This window comes from Ambystoma mexicanum, chromosome 9 (assembly GCF_040938575.1).
Source record: "Ambystoma mexicanum isolate Mex_15411 chromosome 9, UKY_AmexF1_1, whole genome shotgun sequence".
In the NCBI taxonomy this organism is placed as follows: Eukaryota; Metazoa; Chordata; class Amphibia; order Caudata; family Ambystomatidae; genus Ambystoma; species Ambystoma mexicanum.
The window spans coordinates 268,733,913-268,757,858 of record NC_090931.1 but is presented as its reverse complement, the minus strand read 5'-3'; the positions used below and the strand labels follow the sequence as shown (position 1 = coordinate 268,757,858).

At 48.2% G+C, this 23,946-nt stretch overlaps 1 protein-coding gene across 3 annotated transcripts in view; it reads left to right on the top strand.

Moving 5' to 3' along the window:
- LGALS9 (galectin 9) overlaps positions 1 to 23,946 on the top strand; it is a 148,968-nt gene that overhangs the window by 71,724 nt on the left and 53,298 nt on the right. For all 3 annotated transcript variants that reach the window (XM_069614607.1, XM_069614608.1, XM_069614609.1), the window contains 3 exons: positions 3,004 to 3,208; positions 14,418 to 14,537; positions 17,177 to 17,230. In XM_069614607.1, the coding sequence (XP_069470708.1) occupies positions 3,004 to 3,208; positions 14,418 to 14,537; positions 17,177 to 17,230 (379 nt within the window). The remainder of the gene's footprint in view (positions 1 to 3,003; positions 3,209 to 14,417; positions 14,538 to 17,176; positions 17,231 to 23,946) is intronic.

Sequence of the window (23,946 nt, the reverse complement as noted above, 5' to 3'; positions counted from 1 at the left end):
AAAAGCCATGGGGGACGGTACATGTGGACTTCGGGTCAACAGGACGGGGCATGTACTTTCTGGTAGCAGTGGACCAATGGTCACGATACCCCGAGGTAGAGATAGTTGAATCAACGGCGACTGAATTCTCAACGAAGGCACTAGACAAGATGTTTGCCACACACGGGTTCCCAGACCTCATATGCTCAGACAACGGCCCGCCGTTCACTGGCAACCAGTTCGCCACCTACCTTAAGGAAAGAGGAATTCAACATCGCAGGGTGTCCCCACTCTGGCCACGGGCCAATGGGGAAGCCGAAAGGATGATGCGGACCCTCAACAAAGTCCTACGAATATCCGCCAGCAGTGGGGCAGACCTGGAGAGAAAGCTCGTGGAATTTCTTAGGGAATACCGCACGACACCTCACCAGTCCACGGGAGTAGCTCCCGCGGAAGCACTATTTGGACGATGCCCAAGAGGACTGCTACCAGAGGAAGAAGGCCGAACACCCGGAGTTATTGACAATGAGAAGTTTCGGGAAGAGCGAGTCAGGCGCAACGAAAAGGAAAGTGAACGACGAGGGCTCCAGGAAAAGGAAATGCGGGTAGGGGACACGGTGTTGGTCAGGAATCGACACCCAGAAGGCAAACTGTCCCTCCCGTTTGAGCCACGCCCGTGGAAGGTAACACACGTGAAGGGCACGATGGTAACGGCAGCCTGCGATCGAGGGACTGTTACACGTAACCGGTCGTTCTTCAAGAGAATCGAAGATCCAGTCGAGAATGAAGTACCGGAGGAAGCCACCAGCCCGGAGGAACCACACGCCGATCAAGGTGAGAGCGGGCACCAAGCCCCAGCGGGAGCCGGACCCGGCTGTCCCACGCAGCCTGGGACCCCACCGAGATATCCAGTCCGCCGAGAGCGGAGGCTGCCAGGCTATCTCAAGGACTATGTCCTGGACTCGGGGGACTAAGCCCAGGAGACCTGATGGGACGTAAGTGTAATTGCTAAAGGCTGTGGTCAAGGCCACCAATTGTATTGGGGACCAGGCCCCCGCAAGTTTATGTTCCATTTTTGTTAAAGTTGAAAAGGGATGTGACGTCCCGAGATATGGATAGCGCGCATGCGCGAGCCTCGTTGTGGCCCGCGCATGCGCGGTAGCAATAAAGTGCGCCCGTGCGGCAGTTCCCGCCGGGACGCGGACGAAACAACAACGCGTCCCGCATACTCCTTGTGTGCCTGCCTGAATGCCTGCGTGTGTGGGGCCCCTGTGCATATATCACACCTGCAGTTTTCTTTTCTCGTCGTGTGCCTCTCTGCATCTTTCTTTTCTCGTCTCGTGCCTCTCTGCAGCTTTCTTTTCTAGTGCCTTTCTGCAGCTTCCCTTTTGTGTCTCGTGCCTCTCTGCAGCTTTCTTTTCTCGTCTCGTGCCTCTCTGCAGCTTTCTTTTCTCGTCTCGTGCCTCTCTGCAGCTTTCTTTTCTCGTGCCTTTCTGCAGCTTACTGCAGCTGGACTATATAACTACTAACAGTGTGTGTGTGTGTGTGTGTGTGTGTGTTTGTGCGCGCGCGCATGCGCTTATGTGCGTGGGTGGATGGGTGTGCGTGTGTGTGTATGCATGCACAGGTGTGCGTGGGTGTGTGTGTGTGTGTGTGCATGCGCAGGTGTGCGTGTGTGGTGTGTGTGTGTGCATGCGCAGGTATGCATGGGTGGGTGTACATGCGCGTGTGCTTATATGTGTGCACATATGTATATAAATTGCAGAGCTGGACTTGCCTGTGCTGGGAGGTTTATCATTAATCGTTTAGATGTGCATTGACACCCAGGTGTACATTCTACGGAGTAGTGCAGCGAGTATATGGGATATCCTTATTTATATAAACAAATATATAAATATATTGTTAGACTGACGCATTTATTAATGCAGTCAGTGCATAGAATTTAATTTGCACCTACTGCTAAAAAAAAAAGCTTTGCAGGAGAATACAGTGACAGAACCGTGTACATAAAAATATTTAAATGGTGCGTTGACCCAACAAATAGGATCCTAAAATAATGCTAGAAAAAAATGTGAAGACGAAAACACAATTTTAAAAAATCACAAAAGGAGTTAATTCGAGCCCATTGTCATGAATGCTGCATGTGTACAAATGTTTAAAGACCTATTTTAAACTTTATGTTTTGAAAGGTAAGCTTTAATGCTTTAAAAAAGGTCATTTATATTTGAGGAATGAGGGCAAAGTCTATTAACATTGCAAATGTTGGCACTTGTACGTTCTTATTATATTTATTAAATCCAGTGACTTTTTTCAAATATTTAAAAACATAGCTTAGAGTTGAATGTTTTATTAAAACTTGTTCGTACATCATGGGCCTGATTTTTCCATTGAAAAGGGCTTTTGTAAATCAGGCCCCATGTCTCGTGTAGTCTAGAAATGTGGGCTTCTGGTTCCCTCTGAGTACTGCAGGGAGCAAGCCCCCCCCCCGCCCAGTCCACCCCCCTTTCCCTGCACTTACCTGCAATCCCTGGCACTTGCCCTCTGTCCTACCCTTAGTGTTTGCACTTCACCCCTCACCCTTTTCACTTCCTACCTTAGCACTTTGTTTTTGCGCATACCAGCACTTCCGCCCTCACCCCCTTCCTCGCACTTCTTGTTCTGCACTTGCACAATCCGAATGTCACAAGGCCTAGTAGGACCATTATTGTATCAAATATCCAATAAATTACAAAAAAAAAATAAGCATTTTATTGAGTTATTATTATTATTATTATCTATATTCAAACTTGTTTTAATGTAGCCATTTTTACATTGTATAATATTGGTGTAGAAGAGACTAACTTTGCATTTTATAATTGTTGTCTTGGTCAAAAATGTTGCTCTTTGATCTTTGCACTCTTTTTAAAGTGTCCGCAGACAGAGGAACATCTTCTTAAAACACATGCAATTACCGCGTGCTTGGTTCGACTGGCACAAGCGCTCTCTTAATCAGGGTGGAATACATTTTTTTTTTTCCCGCCATAGCTTCGCTGTGAATTTCCAGTGTGAACATTGCTCCCCCGCTGAGAACATCGCCTTCCATTTCAACCCGCGCTTTTCGGAGAGCTGCGTTGTCTGCAACACCAAGGAGAGGAACAGCTGGGGCAGGGAGGAGAGGAAGCACGAGATGCCCTTCCACAAGGGGCACCACTTCGAGATCCGGGTTCTGATAAGCCACCACTGTTACAAGGTAGGTCCTCCCGTACGATCAGCTGCTATGAAGCTTCACTGCTCTTACAAATACATGCCAACTCAGGATTCTGCAACCTTTGGCTCTCCAGGTGTTTTGGACTACAATTCCCATCAGTCCTAGGCTTCAACGATGACTGTTGCGGTTTACATCTATTCTGCTGTTATATTGCTACTACTGAAAGAACAATTTCCATTAGTGTCAAGTCAGAAAATAGCAATTCACCCCCACCCACACAGGATTACTAAAGTACAGCTTCCTCTGTTCTCTCTAACGTGTTGCATTCATATTGTCATATCCTCAAGTCCTTCAATGTCTTTCTCCATCTCTTCCCCATCACTTTCCTCCCCTTCTTCTGCCATTTCTCATCCCAAGGGAAGGGCTAATTCCTTCCCTGCCACATCTGAACTTGTCTAAGCCCTTTTGATGCTAAATGGACATTGGCAACATCCAAATGACCTTTTCATGTTAAAATATTCAGACGAATTTTAATGTAGTGTTATCCTTTAAAAGGAAAATGTGAATTGGTTAATCCTTACACATAAAAACATAACTTTAACCATAGTTCAAGATACAAAATTCTTGTTTACAAATAACATAACAGTAAAATTAATCTCTGAGTCAAAATGACACCATGTTGGTCTTCTAAGAACACTTAGAATAAAAACGTTTAAAATCTATGTTAGCCTTCCCATACAGTTGCCCCAATCTCTGGCGTTAGAGCCACTATGAAATGTTTAGTTTCTGTGGGAATCTTACAACTGCAATTGTTCGCTTAGACCCATTCCCCGCAGGCAATCCATGCCAGAATTCTTCTGTAGCAATCTACGTTTTTGATGAAACAAATCTACTAAAAAACGTAGTTGCAGCTCACAGAGGGTTTGCCATTCGATCAGGAAGTGCCTCGAAGTCTGAACACTAATACCGTCGGCGCATATCGAGCACGGCCCTGAAATAGATTTCGACCGGTCTCCGAGTTTTTTTATTTAATTTGTTAAAATTAGACTCAGCCGAAATCCTAAGAAATAAGTTCTAAAATAAGAGTTTGGAAATCTCTGCCTATATTGTGGCAACACTCCTAGGCTCCCATGGTTCATCAGCTTGCTCATAGCCCCTATTGTCTCGATCCAGTCCATTCGAAGTAATTCAGCTTCAGTCTTGCCTGGCGTTAACTAACGAAGTCTGAGCTGGGCTTCGTGGTCACGGCCCACCAGCCCGATTGCGAGGGCTTTGGCAAGGGCTCTGGCCTTTACCACTGGAGCCTGCCCAAAACTGGTGTAGTTAACACTATTGAGGCGCTGCTAGGAGGGCTGAGGGGGCTATAGCCCAGGGTCTTTTGGTTGTAGCTCTAGATCGAAGCTCAGGGTCTACAACCAAAAGGCGAGCTAGCCCACAGTACCGTCCAGACATTAGCGTAGCCCCAGATCTTTTCAAGAATTAGTAACACCCCTGCCTTGGGCTGTTATCAATAGCATTGGAGGTGATGACGGGTGACCTCAAAGAGGCACCCTGATAACGTGGCCACGTCCTCCATTTCCCTCCCTTGATAGGGGGGGGCGGGCGAAAGCCCATGAAATCGGGCTGTCAGCCCGTGAAAAAGGAAGGGGGTGGGATGCCTGCGAAAATGGCTGCAGGGAGAACAAAGGGGAGGGGGCCAGGAGGTATAACACATCACACTTTCAAGCAGCAGCATCTTTCGCTGTGCCAGCGCTGGAAGGAAGGGATCCTTCAGCTGTTTTCCCCTCCCACCCAAAGAAAGAAACGACAAAGGAAGTCAGACAGTCTTCACCGTTACAGTCGCAGAACGGTGGGGTGATGTGTTAGTGACAGTGACACTGTAGGTACTACAAATGAGCTTGGGAAAGCGGGAGGAGTTTTCACTCCTCTCGCGATCAGCGCTCCTCTGAGGCCTAGTGGCAAGGGCGCTGGAGGTATCTAAAAGGGATTGGCTTCCCCTGGGAAGAACAGCACTCCTCCAACCCAGCATCACCTTCAAGGGCAGGTAAAGCGCAGACAATAACGGTTGGGGGAGATTTGGCCTAGAGTGGACTTGGTTGGAAATGGTGGAAGCAATGTAGAGATGGGGCAGTCGGCTGGTCGCAGCACCTTCAGAACTATTTCACAAAGAGTGTTTTGCAATGATGACAAACATGTAGTGTTTAGTGATTTGTGTGATAATAAACCTGCAGCCTTTTATGTCAACAAAGAAACAAATGTCTCCATCTGCCTTTTCATACATAGGGGGAGTCAAGGGTTTCGGATGGAAAAGCGTTTGTGTTGGTATATTCCATGGACAAGTGCCCAGGTTATGGAAGTGACGACGGGGGACCTCAAGGAGGCACCCTGATAACGTGGCCATGTCCTCCATTTCTCCCGTGGTAGGGGTGGGCCGGTGAAAGCCTGCAAAATCGGGCCACCAGCTTGCAAAATAGGAAGGGGGCGGGAGGCCCGCGAAAATGGGCTGCAAGCCTGAGAAGGGAGAACCAAGGAGAAAGGGGGCTGCAGGAGGTATAAGGCATTGCACTTTCAAGCAGCACCATCTTTTGCTGCGACGACACTGGAAGTAAGCAGTCCCTGAGCTGTTTTTCCCTCCCACCCTACATAAAGAAAGTGCATTATTAGTACATGTTTAGATGGAAAACTGGCGTTGCGCATCTTGCTCGTGCGGATTTCCTATAAAAAAAAAATGATTTATAACTTCCCATGGGGTAAACAAAAAAGGGACACATGGTTGCTTTTCTATGTCAATGGTGGCGGCTTCAAATGAGAGGGACACGGAGACACAGCAGGAGGCAGGCAGTTTAGTAGGGTTGCAGGTTTGTGGCAGGGTTAGAGGGGGTGGAGCGGGTTTCAGCTGATTGGAGGGAGACCACAACATTTCAGGGGTAAGGAGTTATGGGGCACAAGCAGAAGAGATGAATGTGGTGGCTGGGGGAGTGGTGCAGGAGGCTGAAAAGGAATACAAACACATACCGAAGGATATGCCCCCAGTTTCTCACCTCCTGATTGGCTGGTGCCACTCCCAAGTGTGCATTCTGATTAAGGCTTGACCTATGACCTTGCCCCAGGCCGTTTTACCTGCTTTGCTTCACATGCCAAGTAATCTATTTTTGCCGCCATTTTGAATGCAGCCGAGGGGTGAAAATGCAGAACTCTCATGAATAGGAAGTACTACCTATTGTTTCTGGCGCGGGCCGGGTGATGCCAGACATCATCTTCTCAATGCCAATGAAGATTACCCAGGCTAATTGCGCTGGTAGCCTTGATTCTATTAAAGACACAGAGGCGAGCATTATACTTAACTCTTTATTGCCACTTCTCACAGCAGCCACCTTTCAAAAACACAATCTGTTCATTTTTTAATTTTTTTTTATAAAATATGAAAAGCACCAAAGAACAGATCAGAAAACTACTCTGACCTGGGACCACCACTACCCACAAGTCCTCAGTGTCTTGGTAGTTTTAAACTCAGTCTTAAGCACCAATCCCGTGCCAACATAGTCTATGCCTCCCTTCCTGCTTTTGCCTCTTCCTCGTTCTTTGATGCTCAGACGATGAAAACGACTGATAACTCCTTTCAACCTCTCTAACCAGACTGAACTTTCTCCAAACCCGATCAACTCTTCGCTGACTCCAACACATCGGCTCCGTCAGATCCTAACCTTGTCCTCTTCAACTGCTCTTAGCTTTGTCTCCTGAATCCCAAAACGAAAAACACATCATCAGGGTGGGAGTACGCATATGGTAACATAGTCATATACAATCCACAATACATTGAAATATTAGGTACTCAATACCAATCCCTCCCTGCGTACCAGCGTGGGATCATGCTCGCCTCCGTGTTTTTAATAGAATCAAGACTACCAGCGCAATTACCCTGGGTAATCTTCATTCTATAACAAGACCGGAGGTGAGCATTATGCTTGTTCAAAGCTTTCTAACACTACTCTAGCCACAGAAGCAACAGACTTAAAATAGAAAGTCTTATGTGGATTCTGAGGACCAATCTGCGGCCTTCAGTATATCCTGCAAAGAAGCACCTGCCGCAAATGCTTTGGATGCCATCGCTCCTCTGAGTGCACCCCAAAGATACTCAGGTCTATTCCAGCCCAACACATGACTTCTCTAACCCACCTAGCTATGGTAGCTGTCGCTATAGCATGAAAAGGTTTCCTACGCGCAATCAACAACTGATGCCCTCCTGTAGGTCTCACACTTTCTGTCATTCTCTCATACTCCTTAATGCATCGTGCTACACACAACTTGGGCTCTCCTGGGAAATATGGGTATGAAATGGCCTTGGATGCGCTCTTAGTTCTTTGAGCTACTTGGAAAGCTATACCCTCCGGATAGAACACTTTCCTGTCAATCTCCAACGCTTTCACATCGGACACCCTCCTACAAGATACTAAACACAACAACATCGCTAACTTGCCTGACAAATGCTATTTTGACAGAAGCTCATTATCTGGCCACTGTTTGAATAACCGAAAAACCACTTCAACCTCCCACATCACGGAATACCTATGGATCGGTGGTTTGCGCATGTTAACACCCTTCAACAGTCTAACCACTGCCGGGTGCTCTCCAATAGGTCGACCTTCAAACCGCTCGCGCCACGCAGAGATTGCCAATCTATACACCCCCAGTGTACGAAAAGCCTTCCCTCCAGTTGACATCTCCACTAAGAAATTCAACACATGAACTACAGGTGCTGAAACGGGATGAACACGTTTCTGCTCACACCATTCTTCCCACTTCGCCCAAGCGGCGTCATAGCTCCTAATAGTGGAGGGGGCCCATGAGTCTCTGATGCAAGCTGAAGCTACCATCACCAACTCCGCTCGCTCTCGATCTACCTTCACCAGTGTCCTCATCAACATAATGAACAAAGCTTGCAGATCACAGCTCTAAATGAAAAAAGTGATTTCTTTTTGTAACTGGAGAGGGCAGAGGGACAGTTTTCAATACATTTTAACTGGTGAGGTGTTTAATCAGTGGGGAGGAGGAAGCACCACCAGTGAACTAATTTTAAGCAAATCTGATGACAGAACAGATGGCCTTATATCAACCTCCTGGACAGGCGCTATTGTCTAGACCATGTCAGGAAAGTCGGCTAGCAAGGGATTTCCAAAAGTTACCCCTCTCTTTCTATAATAAAGTTTTACCAGGTTAACAATGGCAATTTCATTTCTGCCTGTTGCTCCAATGGAGCACTAGTGGACAGTGCCAGGCAAAGGCTTGTCATTCAGAGGTCCACCATTCCCAGCCCAGTGTAGGGTACACATAGCGATCCACCTGTGGGTGACTGGTGTGCTGCAGAGCCCCCTCATACCATGATATATGATAGTTTTATATAGCGCCTATACACAATGTGTTTCAAAGCGCTTCAAGGCAAGCGAGGGAACAAGGGAAAATACAATGACATTCTTACAGGCCAAAAACAGTAAGGATGTGAAATTAACGATTGTACTCGACCTGACGACATTTCAGATAGTGCAAGAGCTAATACATAAATAAGGAAGGGAGGGGGCGAGTGGGATGGAAATGGAAACAGACAGGCGACTACCGCACTAAGCCTGACGTCATTTCTGGTAGATCCGGAGAAAAACAAAAGGAGAGGGAGAGGGGTGCAGAAAGGGAGAGGAGGAACAAAACAAGCGACTATCATACTAGGCCTGACGACATTTCAGATAGTGCGGGGGGGACAAGTAAGGGGAGGGGGAGGAGACAGATGACGTTGCTATCATACTAGGTCCAGGGACAATTCTGATAGAGTAAGTGCATGGAAGAAAGTAAGGGGAGGAGGCGAGGAGATAGGAAAAGGGAGCAAGGGGGAGGAGGAGAGAACAGACCATGGCAGGTCTCAGTGAAATCTGATTTATTGAGATCAGCAAAAGTCTAAATCTGGTAAGTTTACATTTGTTCCCATTTGCTTGGGAAATGACCACAGGCAAGTGCAATCTACAATGCACTGCAGGACTAAGCGGACCCCTTCACTGGGAGGACTGGTGGGTGGAGCACATACCGCTGCGCCGTAGCCATGATTAGCTATGGTCTACTCCCAGTGGAACACTACAAACATTTCTATAATAAGAGATGGTCCAATTCACAAATAACTGTGACGACAGAGATTTTGGGTAACTTTGCACGCACCTCTCTGGGTTCACAGATCTCACCTCACAAGTGTCCGTTTTGCATAGGCAACTTGCAAGGTGAATGATGGACTGGCTGTGAGTGCAAGACGCCCACAGATGGCTGTATGATCTTAGCTCACCAAGTTCTTTTTCGTGTAGTTTTTTGCAGAATATTTTAGGCTGAAAAAATTCATCAAATGACTTTTATATATAATGGGATCCCCAAAACCCTGCTTCCCTATTGACTAGTCCCTATTTCCCACACCACCTCCCCCTTATATTCCCTTACCCATCCCCTCCCATATTTTTCAATTAGCTTTTTCAGCCGAAAGCTTCGGCAAAAAACACTTCAAAGAAAAACAAAGCAATGTAACAATGTTGTACCCCCACAGATACCCTCTTCAGGCACATTCAAGTGCCCAGTGCACTCTCGACACTTGACTATGCCTCAGCTTACTGACCCCAAATGGGTTGAGTAATGAGATCAGCCTGCCATTCACATAGGGGCCCCTATTCATGGAAATGTGCTCAGACATCCTGCAGGGGCCGTGCTCAGAGAAGGACACTGCGCGAACCTGCGCGCAGATCAAATAATGTGCACCCTGCAAATTCATGGAATTTACTGCGTAAAGTAACCGTATTTGCATGCCGTGCCTGGAACGCTGCGACACAACCCCATGCAAAGCAAAAACAGCCAGTACGGCTGCCTTGCCATGCTCCACAGGACACAAATACACACACCCTTCAAACAGTGCGTGGGGTCCACCACAAGCAGGCATGCATCTCGGGGACCATGCACAGGATCCCAGTAACTGTTGCTGGCAACATGCATATGTAAATTCGTAACACGGTTAAAACTAAAAAGAAATCAGTGTGCAAACCCCTGTAAATTGATCCTGCACACCCCTAAATTGGATCGGAACCCCAGTGGCGTACACGCACCCCTGAACCCAACATGCAAACCCACCTCTGCACTGCCATTCCTACGCACAAGTGTACTTACGCATGCCTTCGGGTGGCGGATAGTATGAAGGACTTGCGTGGTCATCTCCCTGCTCAGAGGTTGCACGCTCGATTCCATGAATACGTCTCGTGCCATTTAATTGTGGGCATGCGAGGAACTGTCTGCAGGCCGGCCTTCGTAACACCCACTTTTTTTGCATGTTCTTCCCCATTTTTGGTGTTCCGCCCCCTTCCCAGCCCTTTGTGCAAGCCACGCCCACGCTCTGCACGGGGTCTCGCACAAGGCGCTTGATGGTTCGCAGAGATGTGCCGAGCCGGTGCAAACTCCACACAGGTCCTGGAAAAGTCCTGCGCATTCGATTCCATTAATTAAAAAAAACACAGATTTGCATGCAGTTTGGGGCGCAAGTACCCTATTTTCCATTAAGTAATTCCAAGAATCGGGCCCAGGGTCACTAAGCGCATATGCTTTAAGGCTCAGTCACTGCACATGGATTTTTCTCATTTCCATCCCGGTTTGAAAGTTGGAAAAGTAACAAAAACTAGTAATGCTTATGTAAAGCATGAGTGTCTCTGTTTTGGGTATATCAATGCTCCCAGGGGTTTCCCATATGCCTTAATTGTGACATAGGAGACTAGGCAAGTGAGAAAGAGGTGCAGACCTGCAGCAGATGAAAGCGCATCTTGTTGTGAATCGGGATGCACTTTGGTGTTTGGCAGACCCCACCCTGCCCGCATTTTGCATGGGCAGACTTACCTGTGTAAATCAGCCCAAGCCCAGAATGCTGGTGTTTTGTCCACTTGCCTTCCATGTGCTTATAGGAGCTGCATCCGAGAAGCATATGCTCACCTCCGTTGTAACTAAGGCGCCTGGCGCTAGAAGTCATACATTCAAGTGAAGAAGAACACAGGCCCCCCAGAACCCTGTCCACTATTTGTCTTCCCTCTTGCCCCCTAACAGTTCCAGATTTGTCACTTTCAAGGCAGTCATTTTGATATCTGCCACGCCCCACGATATACTTTCCCCTGCATCCAGCGATGTTATTGACAGTAAAACGCATTGTTGTGAACAAAGTGAAAACTCTGGGGATGCACATGGAAGCACCACTGAGCGCAGAGTCCCAAGGCATGCAACTGACTAAGAACTGCTCATATTAACTGAGACTCCTACACAAAATACGCCCATATCCAAGTCAGGAAAATTGCACCACAGCAGGAGGAGCCACCATATTGTCCAGGTTAGATTACGGCAATGCCCTGCTACTAGGAGCTAACAAAAGGCACATTGCAAAATGTCAAAAAATACAAAACAGGGCTGTGAGAATCATCAAAGAAAAAAGGAAAACAGAACACATCAGTGAAGACAGGAGAAATCTACACTGGCTAACTTTCGGAGATAGAATACAGTTGAAAACCCTGACGCTAGCCCACAGGTGCGTGCGTCCATGGGAGAGCCCCAGCATAGCTCAAGAAGAAACTGGTTACATATGTACCGAGTTGGGGACTACGGTCTGAAGCCAAGGGCAACCTCGTAACCACCAGCTTCAGGAAAACCAACGGACTCGGCAAAGCCTTCCAGACCAAAGCTGCGACCTTATGGAACAACCTCCCACCACAAATAAGACTGGAGCTCTCATAAATTACCTTCCGAAAGAAACTCAAGACGCACTTGTTTAGATAACTCGCTTAATCTAAGCTAAAACCTGGCTGAAAATCTGTAGATTCATGTTGTCCCGTGTTTTGTTTGTATAATGTGATTCTGCGTGTACATGTGGCGCCCTGATGCCTGCGGGCTACGGCGCGGTAGAAATACATAAATAAATAATAATAATAATAACAATGGCCCCATTACGAGTTTGCTAGTGCAGTAATAAAGTGGTGCTCATTCTGTTCCTGCCACTTTTTTAAAGTCATCCAACACATCCAAATTCCAGGTTTGGAGGTAGGGTGGAGGGTTCACCTCGAGCAAAGTGTTTGAGACTTCACCTTCAGAAATGGGCCATATTACCGCTCATGGTAAATCCCCCATAAGTTCCCATGCAGTCCCAAAAATGGCGATTTATACCGCTATCCCGCCACTCGCAATCCCATGGTAATGCCACGGGCCTGAGTGGCTGTGATGCTAAACGCTTTTGCGGATTCATTGCCAGATTGCGGGCCTGATTCACAGAGCGTTTTCCAATGGGATTGTGCCATCATAAAATGCTTCTGTGAATCAGGCCCTTAGTGCCTAATTACAGCCAAGCTCGTAATGGGTCCTAATGGCTTTTTCTCCCACTGTCCAGCACTTTCCCAACATATTCTAGGACTGGAGTTTGTTAGCATAACTATCCGAGTTCTAGTGCGTGTCATGTCATCACTGCGAAGTGAAAAATGCAGACTGCCAAAATGTCAAATTTCCAAATCCGCATTTCCCGCAATGATATATGTGTTTGTGGTGGGTTAGGTTAATACAAAATATAAGGGAGTATGGGCAGGCTGCAGTGGGTCCCCCCCCCCGCATATAATTGTGGGGGAAAATATAGACATTTCCGTTTTAGGCATTTCGTGTTCGCAGTGATCACATGGATCCGTTCTAGAAGATGTTTCAACGGGTGCGGAATTGGGGGAAAAAAACATTGTCATGCTCAGTAATGTTTTTTCAACCGAACCCTTTTTCTACTTTTTGACTTACAATGTTGCAACCATAGATTCAAGTCCCACAACGTATTTCTATTCAGGCCTCACCTCCCCACAAAGTCCCAACGGTTTATGATCTTTGCATTGAATGCCATTCCATCCAAATTTTTCCATGTAAAAAATGTCCATCAAATGTATTTTCTTTTTCTTCTTTTTGGGGGCGGGGAGGGGGTTCCTCTCCAAACCCCTTTTTTTACCCTTTAAAATGCACCTGAACAAAAATTAACCCTGTACCCCCCAAAAATATGCATTCGATGGCCATTTGTTAGATGGAAACATTTCGATGGAATGGCATTAGATGCAATGGTATTCGATGCAAAGACCAGATACCAGGCCCGACTAGGCAATCTTTCTAGTCCGTCTACTGCGCCATGTCCCGGGATCCCTGTGTGAAGTTAGTACTATTTTACCAACCCAAAGAGCCCTGGTACGGGCTTAATGATTCCAGCGTCAGAGGAGACCATCCAAGTTACAGGCATTAAAAGCGGTTACGGCGTCTTCCAGGCCAAACTGCAAACGCCAAATCCACTTCATGTTTTCAGGTTATCCACGCACATTTGAATACTTTCCATCTGAAGGAAAGTTATTTAGATAATCAGTGGCTCTCCTGAAAACCAGGTGGGGTTTCTCAAGGGATTTGTGAAGACTGGATATGATGGCCCCCATATAGTTTCCTCAAAACCAAAAATGTGTTCTTATGTTAACATCTGCCAGACTTTTCAATGAAAAAAACGTTTGCTGATTGTACATCACGGGCTAAGGGCCTTTCGCAAAATGTATGCCCTCCTAAAAAACGAAAATATATTGAAAATAGAAAAGTGTTTTAATTGAGAACTCAAACAATATAGAGGGACAATATTTTGAAAAAGTAAACTCCCTCTTTAAACCGCACATTTTTTATTTTTATTTGTAAGGATCATAGAGGGGCCCATTATTTTGGCATTAATAGTGAAAGAAGCCAAAATGTGCGCGAGGGATATAAACCTCCTTTAGTCACGTGTCACCATTCTCCCCGTTGTTGGCCTTGTGTTTTGCTGAATGTGTGCCTTAGTTACAATGACATGCCTCTGGTGTCATTTTACGGGAACGAGTGCCAGAAGTCAGAGGCTTGACAGCATAGTATTTGTTTTGCTAGAATGTTTTTATTTGAAGTATGCGCCTGTACATTGCTTTTATTTAATCATGGCATGAAACTTATTGGACATTTGAATGCTGCCCTTTGCATATGACGACCAAAACCCATTGGCTTTGCCAATGCTTGCTTTCATATGCTGCATCCGACTCTAACATGCACCGTCACTCACTCAAATATTTTGCTAATCCTAAAACATAACTAAGCACGACCCTGCTTTTTTTCGTTGTCCTGATAGTTGGTGAACTTGGTCTCATAAATAACCTGGCGGGTGTTTCTACTTTCTTTCCTTCCTCAGGTGTCTGTGAACGGGAACCACTTCCTGGAGTACAATCATCGGATTCCGCTCCACAGGGTGAACACCCTGGAAATCACTGGCAGTGTGGATTTAGAAAACGTGCACTTTCAGGGTGCTGGGGTGAGTGTAGAACAGAGCTGGCAGGGTCTGGCCTGAGTATTTCCACAATCGATAATTCGTGTATCTACATGAAAAGTGTTATGCGGCCCGTGTACGCCTTCTAGACATCTCAGAGCGCTATCCTCGGCTGGAGGAACACAGTGGTAAAAGATGGGGGACAGGGACGGTCATTAGTGATGGGGTGCTGCAGGGGTTCAAACAGGACAGATTCCAGCTCAGACATTCTGAGACTGACACATGCCTGGCTCATCACTTCAAGAAACTGTTTCAATTGCCTTGCGCTGATTGAAACAAATAGGTGTTCAGCCCTCTTTAGAATTTCAGGGAGTCCTCGCCCACTCTGAGGTACAGGGCAAGGCTCTCCAAATGTTTAGAGCGTAGTGGTGTCAAATTCTTCTGCCAAGTAATTCCTTCCGTGGCGAGCAGATTGTAGGAAGCCAGCCGTGGGCGCCTGATCAGCAGGTGGGATGGAAAGAGCTTTGGGAGAAAGTGGGGAGGTTTCTGAGGCAGCACTGTGTGCACTATGCAGAATATTTTGAATTGTGAAGGAGCCAGTTTGATGCCTTCAGTGGTGAGGTGTCCAGCGTTGTTGGGTGGTGTGATCGAAGCATGACAGATTAGGTGCCCAGCATTGTGGAGTGATGTGCTCTGAGTGACACAAACCATAGATAAGGTGCCCAGCGTTATGGGGGAATGTGATGTAAGCAGCACAAAAAAGGTGCCCAGCACTGTGGAGTTGTGTGATCTGAGTGCCATGGACGGTAGATATAGTGCCCAGCATTGTGGTGTGATCTGAGGACCACAGACTGCAGCTAAGGTGTCCAACAGTGTGGGTGACGTGATCTGAGCCCCACCCACACACCACTCATGTGGTGCTCAGTGTTGTGATCTGAGAACCACAGATGCAGTGCCCAGCATTGTGGGGGTAGTGTGATGTAAGCATCGCAGGCAACAGATGAGGTGCTCAGTTATTGACACTTGTAAAGTGCATCGGTCGCCCAAAGGCATCATGGCGCTATACCCTAAGCAATGTATGCACTGGCTGACTACCCAAAAGAATCTAGAAAATAAATGTTTTCAAGGCCCGCTGGAAAGAAAAGTAGACCTCAATAGCACACAGGTGGCGAGGAGGAGTATTCCAAGCCTGTGCCGCAGTCACAGAGAAAGCACGGCCTCCAACCCGAGAGAGCCTACACCTAGGAGCTGAGATGGTCAAAGAAGACTGGGAGCGCAGTGCTCCCGTGGGAACATAAGGGCAAAACCTCACTTGAAGATATTCTGCCCCTTTTTTGTAAAAGGTTGTGTGTACCAAGCACTGAGACATAAACCTCACACTTTACTCAACTGGCAGCCAGTAGAGCTGCCGAAGAATGGGAGTCATATGGGCACCATGCAGGGGGCGAAGAACCGTTCTAGCAGCCATGTTTTGCAGCAGCTGGAGACGGTGGACCAAATAGTGCAGTGTAGCCAAATAAAGCACATTACAATAATCGATTCCACTGATTACCAGAGAGGAGACTACAGGGGCCTGAAATTTAACAGGAATAAAAGTCAAACCTTGCATAGTGTCCGCAGCTTGAAATGCCCCTTTTGACAAGGGCTGACACCTCCTCCGCCATGGATGAAGAAGATATAATCTTGATGCCTAGGTCTTTGACCGATAAAACAGGTGTGGGAAAAAGGCCCAAACTAGCGGGCAAGAACTCTGGGGTCCAAAACAAAGAAGGATAAGCGGTAATGACCACCAGCACCTTGGTCTTCTCCCCATTCAGCTTGCGCCAGTTCCTGGCCATCCATCCATCCACCCACGGCCTCCAGGCAACTCCTCAGCCCAGTGGTGGTGTGTGGTTGTGTGATCTGAGTGCCACAGACCACAGATAAAGTGCCCAGTGATGTGGAGTGCTACGATCTGAGCAACACAGACCATAAATGAGGTGCCTGACATTGTGGGGTGGTGTGATATGAGTGCCGCAGACCACATGTGAGGTGCCCAATATTGTATGCCACAGATGCAGGCCCAGCATTGCTGGCTAGTGTGATCTAAGTTCTGCAGATGAGGTGCTCAGCATTGTGGGGAGGGGTGATCTGAGAACTATAGACCAGGGATGCGGTGCCCAGTTTTGTGTGCTGGTGGTGTGAGCTGTGTGGTGTGATCTGAGGAGCACAGAGGAAGGCCTAGGGGCTGGTGTGATCTGAGACCTGCAGGCCACAGATGAGATTCCCAGATTTGTGGGGTTGTGTGATCATCCGGGAAATACCCTAAGGCCATTATGTGGTGGGCAGGAAAAGCAGGTGCTATTGCAAACAGTGCCTATTGTAACTGCTACTGCTGTACTCATTTGGTGGGTTTTATACTTTCTCTTCTTCCCCACCAGTTACATTCAGCATACCTCATGCATGGGGGTGGCTGACCCTACTCCCACTTACACTCTTATTTAAGGACACATGGAAAGTGCAGTATATCTGGAAAGTTGCAGCCAGTCTTTGTCTAACTCTCAAATGACCAAACAGGCAGTGTGGGGCAGTGCCTTCCCCACCGTCCAAATGTACATTGAAAGGCAGCATGAGCAATTCATATGACTTTTGGAACTATGTTTTGGAGGATATTTAACTTAGAACTGTTTTTGTTTCACCAACAGGGTTTCGCCCCGCCCTTCCAGCCTACTCCGTGCCCGCCCGGAGGAATGTACAATGTGAGTCACGGTCCTAAATTACTACTTTTTTCATAAGAACCCAGTGCTTATCCCTTTAAATACAAAAAATAAATAAATAAATAACAATTGCATTTGTTTTAGTTCTATATGCATATAAACTCACTCCATCACGAGCGACAAATGATCATTAGGATCCGTTTAGCTTGCAACAAAACATGGCTTCCATAACATTTCTCAATGGCTTCCTGAAAATGTAGAGATAACTGTGGCAAGGGGGGCTTTCCCTGTAACGAGGGTGCCGTTCACATCAGGCCTGATTCATGAAGGTTTGCTGTGGAGCAAATATGGATGTGCACCTTGGATGTGCCCCTTTTATCTTGTACATGATTCACAAACCTGAAACAAGCACATGTGGAGGTGCCTGGAGTACCCCGGAATCTGTGTGAGTCACCTTTGCACGTGAACCCCTCAATGATCCTCGGACATCCCAAGATTTTCTCCAGTATTACGCTTTTTGAAGCGGGTAGTACAGGAGCACGAGCAAATCAGAGATGCTTGCTGGCCTCTCCTCCTTTGCCAATGAAACGCTTTCTGAATCACCTTTGCACGTGAGCATTTTAGAGATGCTCCAGTCATCCCTAGGTTTGCCCCAGTATTACGCTTTTTGAAGAGCAAATCAGAGATGCTTGCTGGCCTCTCCTCCTCTGCCAATGAAACGCTTTCTGAATCACCTTTGCACGTGAGCATTTTAGAGATGCTCCAGTCATCCCTAGGTTTGCCCCAGTATTACGCTTTTTGAAGCGGGTGGAACGGAGCAAGAGCAAATCAGAGATGCTTGCTGGCCTCTCCTCCTTTGCCAATGAAACGCTTTCTGAATCACCTCTGCACGTGAGCATTTTAGAGAACCTCCAGTCATCCCTAGATTTGCCCCAGTATTACGCTTTTTGAAGAGCAAATCAGAGATGCTTGCTGGCCTCTCCTCCTTTGCCAATGAAACGCTTTCTGAATCACCTTTGCACGTGAGCATTTTAGAGATGCTCCAGTCATCCCTAGGTTTGCTCCAGTATTACGCTTTTTGAAGAGCAAATCAGAGATGCTTGCTGGCCTCTCCTCCTCTGCCAATGAAACGCTTTCTGAATCACCTTTGCACGTGAGCATTTTAGAGATGCTCCAGTCATCCCTAGGTTTGCTCCAGTATTACGCTTTTTGAAGAGCAAATCAGAGATGCTTGCTGGCCTCTCCTCCTCTGCCAATGAAACGCTTTCTGAATCACCTTTGCACGTGAGCATTTTAGAGATGCTCCAGTCATCCCTAGGTTTGCCCCAGTATTACGCTTTTTGAAGAGCAAATCAGAGATGCTTGCTGGCCTCTCCTCCTCTGCCAATGAAACGCTTTCTGAATCACCTTTGCACGTGAGCATTTTAGAGATGCTCCAGTCATCCCTAGGTTTGCCCCAGTATTACGCTTTTTGAAGCGGGTGGAACGGAGCAAGAGCAAATCAGAGATGCTTGCTGGCCTCTCCTCCTTTGCCAATGAAACGCTTTCTGAATCACCTCTGCACGTGAGCATTTTAGAGATGCTCCAGTCATCCCTAGGTTTGCCCCAGTATTACGCTTTTTGAAGAGCAAATCAGAGATGCTTGCTGGCCTCTCCTCCTCTGCCAATGAAACGCTTTCTGAATCACCTTTGCACGTGAGCATTTTAGAGATGCTCCAGTCATCCCTAGGTTTGCCCCAGTATTACGCTTTTTGAAGCGGGTGGAACGGAGCAAGAGCAAATCAGAGATGCTTGCTGGCCTCTCCTCCTTTGCCAATGAAACGCTTTCTGAATCACCTCTGCACGTGAGCATTTTAGAGATGCTCCAGTCATCCCTAGGTTTGCCCCAGTATTACGCTTTTTGAAGAGCAAATCAGAGATGCTTGCTGGCCTCTCCTCCTTTGCCAATGAAACGCTTTCTGAATCACCTCTGCACGTGAGCATTTTAGAGATGCTCCAGTCATCCCTAGGTTTGCCCCAGTATTACGCTTTTTGAAGAGCAAATCAGAGATGCTTGCTGGCCTCTCCTCCTTTGCCAATGAAACGCTTTCTGAATCACCTCTGCACGTGAGCATTTTAGAGATGCTCCAGTCATCCCAAGATTTGCTCTGGTGTTACGCTCTGTGCAGTGAGTAGGAGGGAGCAAATGTGAGTCGGAGTTGCTTGCTGGCCTCTCATTGGCCAGTGAAATTCTTTGTGAATCACATTTGCATGTGAGCCTCTCCGTGCTACCCCGGGCATCTCCTGACATTTGTGAATCAGATATAGGACTGCATCCCAAGTCAGAAATGCTCACAGACATCTTCTCAGTTGCCAGTGAACATCTTTGGGGATCAGGCCCCATCTCCTCCAGGAGGTCAATTATTGCATCTCATCCATTGTCAAGGAATGTCGACGTGCAGAATTGATGGAATTTTATTGAGTGCCTCATTAAGCTTAAACTGTATATGCCATAAACCTTTCATTGATTGCGCATTGCTTGTGCGCCTCTGTGTGTTGTATGAGTATGAGAGGCCTTTGAGGTAGCTCAATGAGTTAAGAGCTTGCTTCAATAATCTGTGTGCAATCTGTTGTCACGGGTTTGAAACCCAGCAGGAGGTGGCTCAGCCCTTAAGCGTTACGAGATTCATATGTTTTAGGGCCATTAGGTTGCGTATTAGCATCCTGGGTATGTGTGCTTTACAAATACACATGGTATGATTTATTAAGTTTATTCTGTCCCCTGTCCCTGTTTTCACCATTCTTATTTTTACATCTTCCTAATTCCTGGTGCTCTTTTTTTTTCCCAGTCTGCATCCCTACCCCATCCTGACCCTCTACTCAGGGCCTAGAACTGGTGACAGGATGGCGCTGTGCAAAACACTGGAAATAAAACAGATAAAGCCTATTGGCTGTCAGCCAAGTCATATTCTATTGTTAAAAAGAGATAGAACAGCCTGCATGTTTTTGCAGCAAAACAGCTATTCTGCATTTCTCAAAAATATTGTCAAGAACCATGTTTCCAGGAAACAGAGAACAAAACCGCACATATTCCTTTGGACATGTGTGTTAAGCAAGGGGTATCACATGCACAAGTTCCTGAAGATTGTGTTGCATGATGAAAGCAGTGGGTTTACCACACTCCCCGACCTGACCAGGCTTAGCCCCGTACAACATGTGCCATCTTGTGCAATCTGTTTCGAATCGTTACACAAATCTGCACAATTTCTATTTCCTTCAGTAAGGATGTTAGCAACGAATAAACTGTGACAGTCACCTTGGCCAACACCCCATGGTGTGGACCGGGGCGGGGGTGGGGGGGGGGTTCTTGAGACCAGGGTTGCCTGCCTGCTGAGCAATGTGCACCCCCTGGAGGTGGTATATAGGCGGTTTTCCCTCAGCCCCACCCCCACCCGACTTCGCCCCATGTACCCTGCTTTCTGAGTCTAGAGGGGGATACACGGTCATAACTGACATCCCAGCAGAATCCACCTTTGATGAATCATGCATATATGGGGGCTACGTCTGGGCCTGCTTTGCCACAAACACTCTGCACTGCCCTTGCACAACAGCCTGCCAGGGAACCCAGTGCAAAACCTGCTCCTTCTAAGGTAAGTACCAGCAGTCCCGCGCATGAAGTCCACAATCTCGCGAGGGGCGAGAATAGATGGAACAGGTGCCTGCCCTTACCTGGAGACTCCAAAGATGGCCCCACATTCCACGAAGATTAGCCACCTGACCCCAGAGAACCACGTGGCCACCATAACACTTCTGCATGACTCCAAAATGGTGACTAGGGGTTTTAAAAGTGCTGCCACTACAAAGCAGTGCCCAGCCAGCACCAATCACAGTGGGAGAAGACATCATTGGGAACAGCTGAACAACTTTAGTAGGAGACGCAATAGCCCAGAGAAATCACTTATAGAAATGGTACCAACGTGGCAAGACACGAGGTAGATTGTTAAGGAAGGGCCAATAGCATGGTTTATGAGCAGCCTTATAAAAAGGCTCTGAGAATTGCAGGTAGAGGCACAGACTGAGCTACCGAACTGGAGTCAGTAGGAAGAGAGAAGGAGCCAGCAGGGAAGAGCCGAGACCCTTCTCCTTCTCTCCGGAGACCCAGAGAGAAGGAGAAGGAATCAAAAGCCTGGTCAAGGCTACTTTTCAGACACTGTTAGAGGCTAAAGAACAAGGAGTTGAGAGTCTACTGAAGGCATTATACAGTAGTCTAGTAGAGTCCATACTCAGAAAAAGAGAAGAAGGGCAGAGTCTTCTGAGGACCATATCGCAGACATTGGCTGAGAGGAGATCCAGAAAGAAAGCTGAGAACCTTTTGAGTGCCCGAGACTAGACCAAAGATGGAGAGGAAACTAAGATCCTGCTGAGGGCTCTGGCTCAGGCAGTGCCCGAGACTAGACCAAAAGAGGGAGAGGAAGCTGAGATCCTGCTGAGGGCTCTGGCTCAGGCAGTGCCCGAGACTAGACCAAAAGAGGGAGAGGAAGCTGAGATCCTGCTGAGGACTGTAGCTCAGGCAGTGCCCCAGACCAAAAGAGGGAGAGGAAGCTACGAACCTGCTGAGGGCTCTGGCTCAGGCAGTGCCCAAGACCAGACCAAAAGAGGGAGAGGAAGCTGAGATCCTGCTGAGGGCTCTGGCTAAGTCAGTGCCCGAGACCAGACCAAAAGAGGGAGAGGAAGGTGAGATCCTGCTGAGGGCTCTGGCTCAGGCAGTGCCGAGACCATACCAAAGAGGGAGGGGAAGCTGAGATCCTGGTGAGGGCTCTAGCTCAGGCAGTGCCCGAGACCAGACCAAAAGAGGGAGAGGAAGGTGAGATCCTGCTGAGGGCTCTGGCTCAGGCAGTGCCCAAGACCAGACCAAAGAGGGAGATGAAGCTGAGATCCTGCTGAGGGCTCTGGCTTAGGCAGTGCCCGAGACTAGACCAAAGAGGGAGAGGAAGCTAAGATCCTGCTGAGGGCTCTGGCTCAGGCAGTGCCCGAGACTAGACCAAAGAGGGAGAGGAAGCTAAGATCCTGCTGAGGGCTCTGGCTCAGGCAGTGCCCGAGACTAGACCAAATGAGGGAGAGGAAGCTGAGATCCTGCTGAGGGCTCTGGCTCAGGCAGTGCCCGAGACTAGACCAAAAGAGGGAGAGGAAGCTGAGATCCTGCTGAGGGCTGTAGCTCAGGCAGTGCCCCAGACCAAAAGAGGGAGAGGAAGCTACGATCCTGCTGAGGGCTCTGGCTCAGGCAGTGCCCAAGACCAGACCAAAAGAGGGAGAGGAAGCTGAGATCCTGCTGAGGGCTCTGGCTCAGTCAGTGCCCAAGACCAGACCAAAAGAGGGAGAGGAAGCTGAGATCCTGCTGAGGGCTCTGGCTCAGGCAGTGCCGAGACCATACCAAAGAGGGAGAGGAAGCTGAGATCCTGGTGAGGGCTCTAGCTCAGGCAGTGCCTGAGACCAGACCAAAAGAGGGAGAGGAACCTGAGATCCTGCTGAGGGCTCTAGCTCAGGCAGTGCCCGAGACCACACCAAAGAGGGAGATGAAGCTGAGATCCTGCTGAGGGCTCTGGCTCAGGCAGTGCCCGAGACCAGAACAAAATAGGGAGAGGAAGCTGAGATCCTGCTGAGGGCTCTGGCTCAGGCAGTGCCCGAGACTAGACCAAAGAGGGAGAGGAAGCTAATATCCTGCCGAGGGCTCTGGTTCAGGCAGTGCCCAAGACTAGACCAAAAGAGGGAAAGGGAGCTGAGATCCTGCTGAGGGCTCTGGCTCAGGCAGTGCCTGAGACTATATCAAAAGAGGGAGAGGAAACTGAGATCCTGCTGAGGTCTCCGGCTCAGGCAGTTCCGAGACCATACCAAATAGGGAGACGAAGCTACGATCCTGCTGAGGGCTCTGGCTCAGGCAGTGGCCGAGACCAGACCAAAAGAGGGAGAGGAAGCTGAGATCCTGCTGAGGGCTCTGGCTAAGTCAGTGCCCGAGACCAGACCAAAAGAGGGAGAGGAAGGTGAGATCCTGCTGAGGGCTCTGGCTCAGGCAGTGCCGAGACCATACCAAAGAGGGAGGGGAAGCTGAGATCCTGGTGAGGGCTCTAGCTCAGGCAGTGCCCGAGACCAGACCAAAAGAGGGAGAGGAAGGTGAGATCCTGCTGAGGGCTCTGGCTAAGTCAGTGCCCGAGACCAGACCAAAAGAGGGAGAGGAAGGTGAGATCCTGCTGAGGGCTCTGGCTCAGGCAGTGCCGAGACCATACCAAAAGAGGGAGAGGAAGCTGAGATCCTGCTGAGGGCTTTGGCAAAGGCATTGCCTGAGACTGGACCAAAAGAGGGAGAGGAAGCTTAAATCCTGCTGAGGGCTCTGGCTCAGGCAGTGCCTAAAACGAGACCAAAAGAGGGAGAGCAAGCAGAGATCATGCTGTAGCTCAGGCAGTGTCCGAGACCAGATCAAAAGAGGGAGAGGAAGCTGAGATCCTGCTGAGGGCTCTGGCTAAGTCAGTGCCCGAGACCAGACCAAAAGAGGGAGAGGAAGGTGAGATCCTGCTGAGGGCTCTGGCTCAGGCAGTGCCGAGACCATACCAAAGAGGGAGGGGAAGCTGAGATCCTGGTGAGGGCTCTAGCTCAGGCAGTGCCCGAGACCAGACCAAAAGAGGGAGAGGAAGGTGAGATCCTGCTGAGGGCTCTGGCTCAGGCAGTGCCCGAGACCAGACCAAAGAGGGAGATGAAGCTGAGATCCTGCTGAGGGCTCTGGCTTA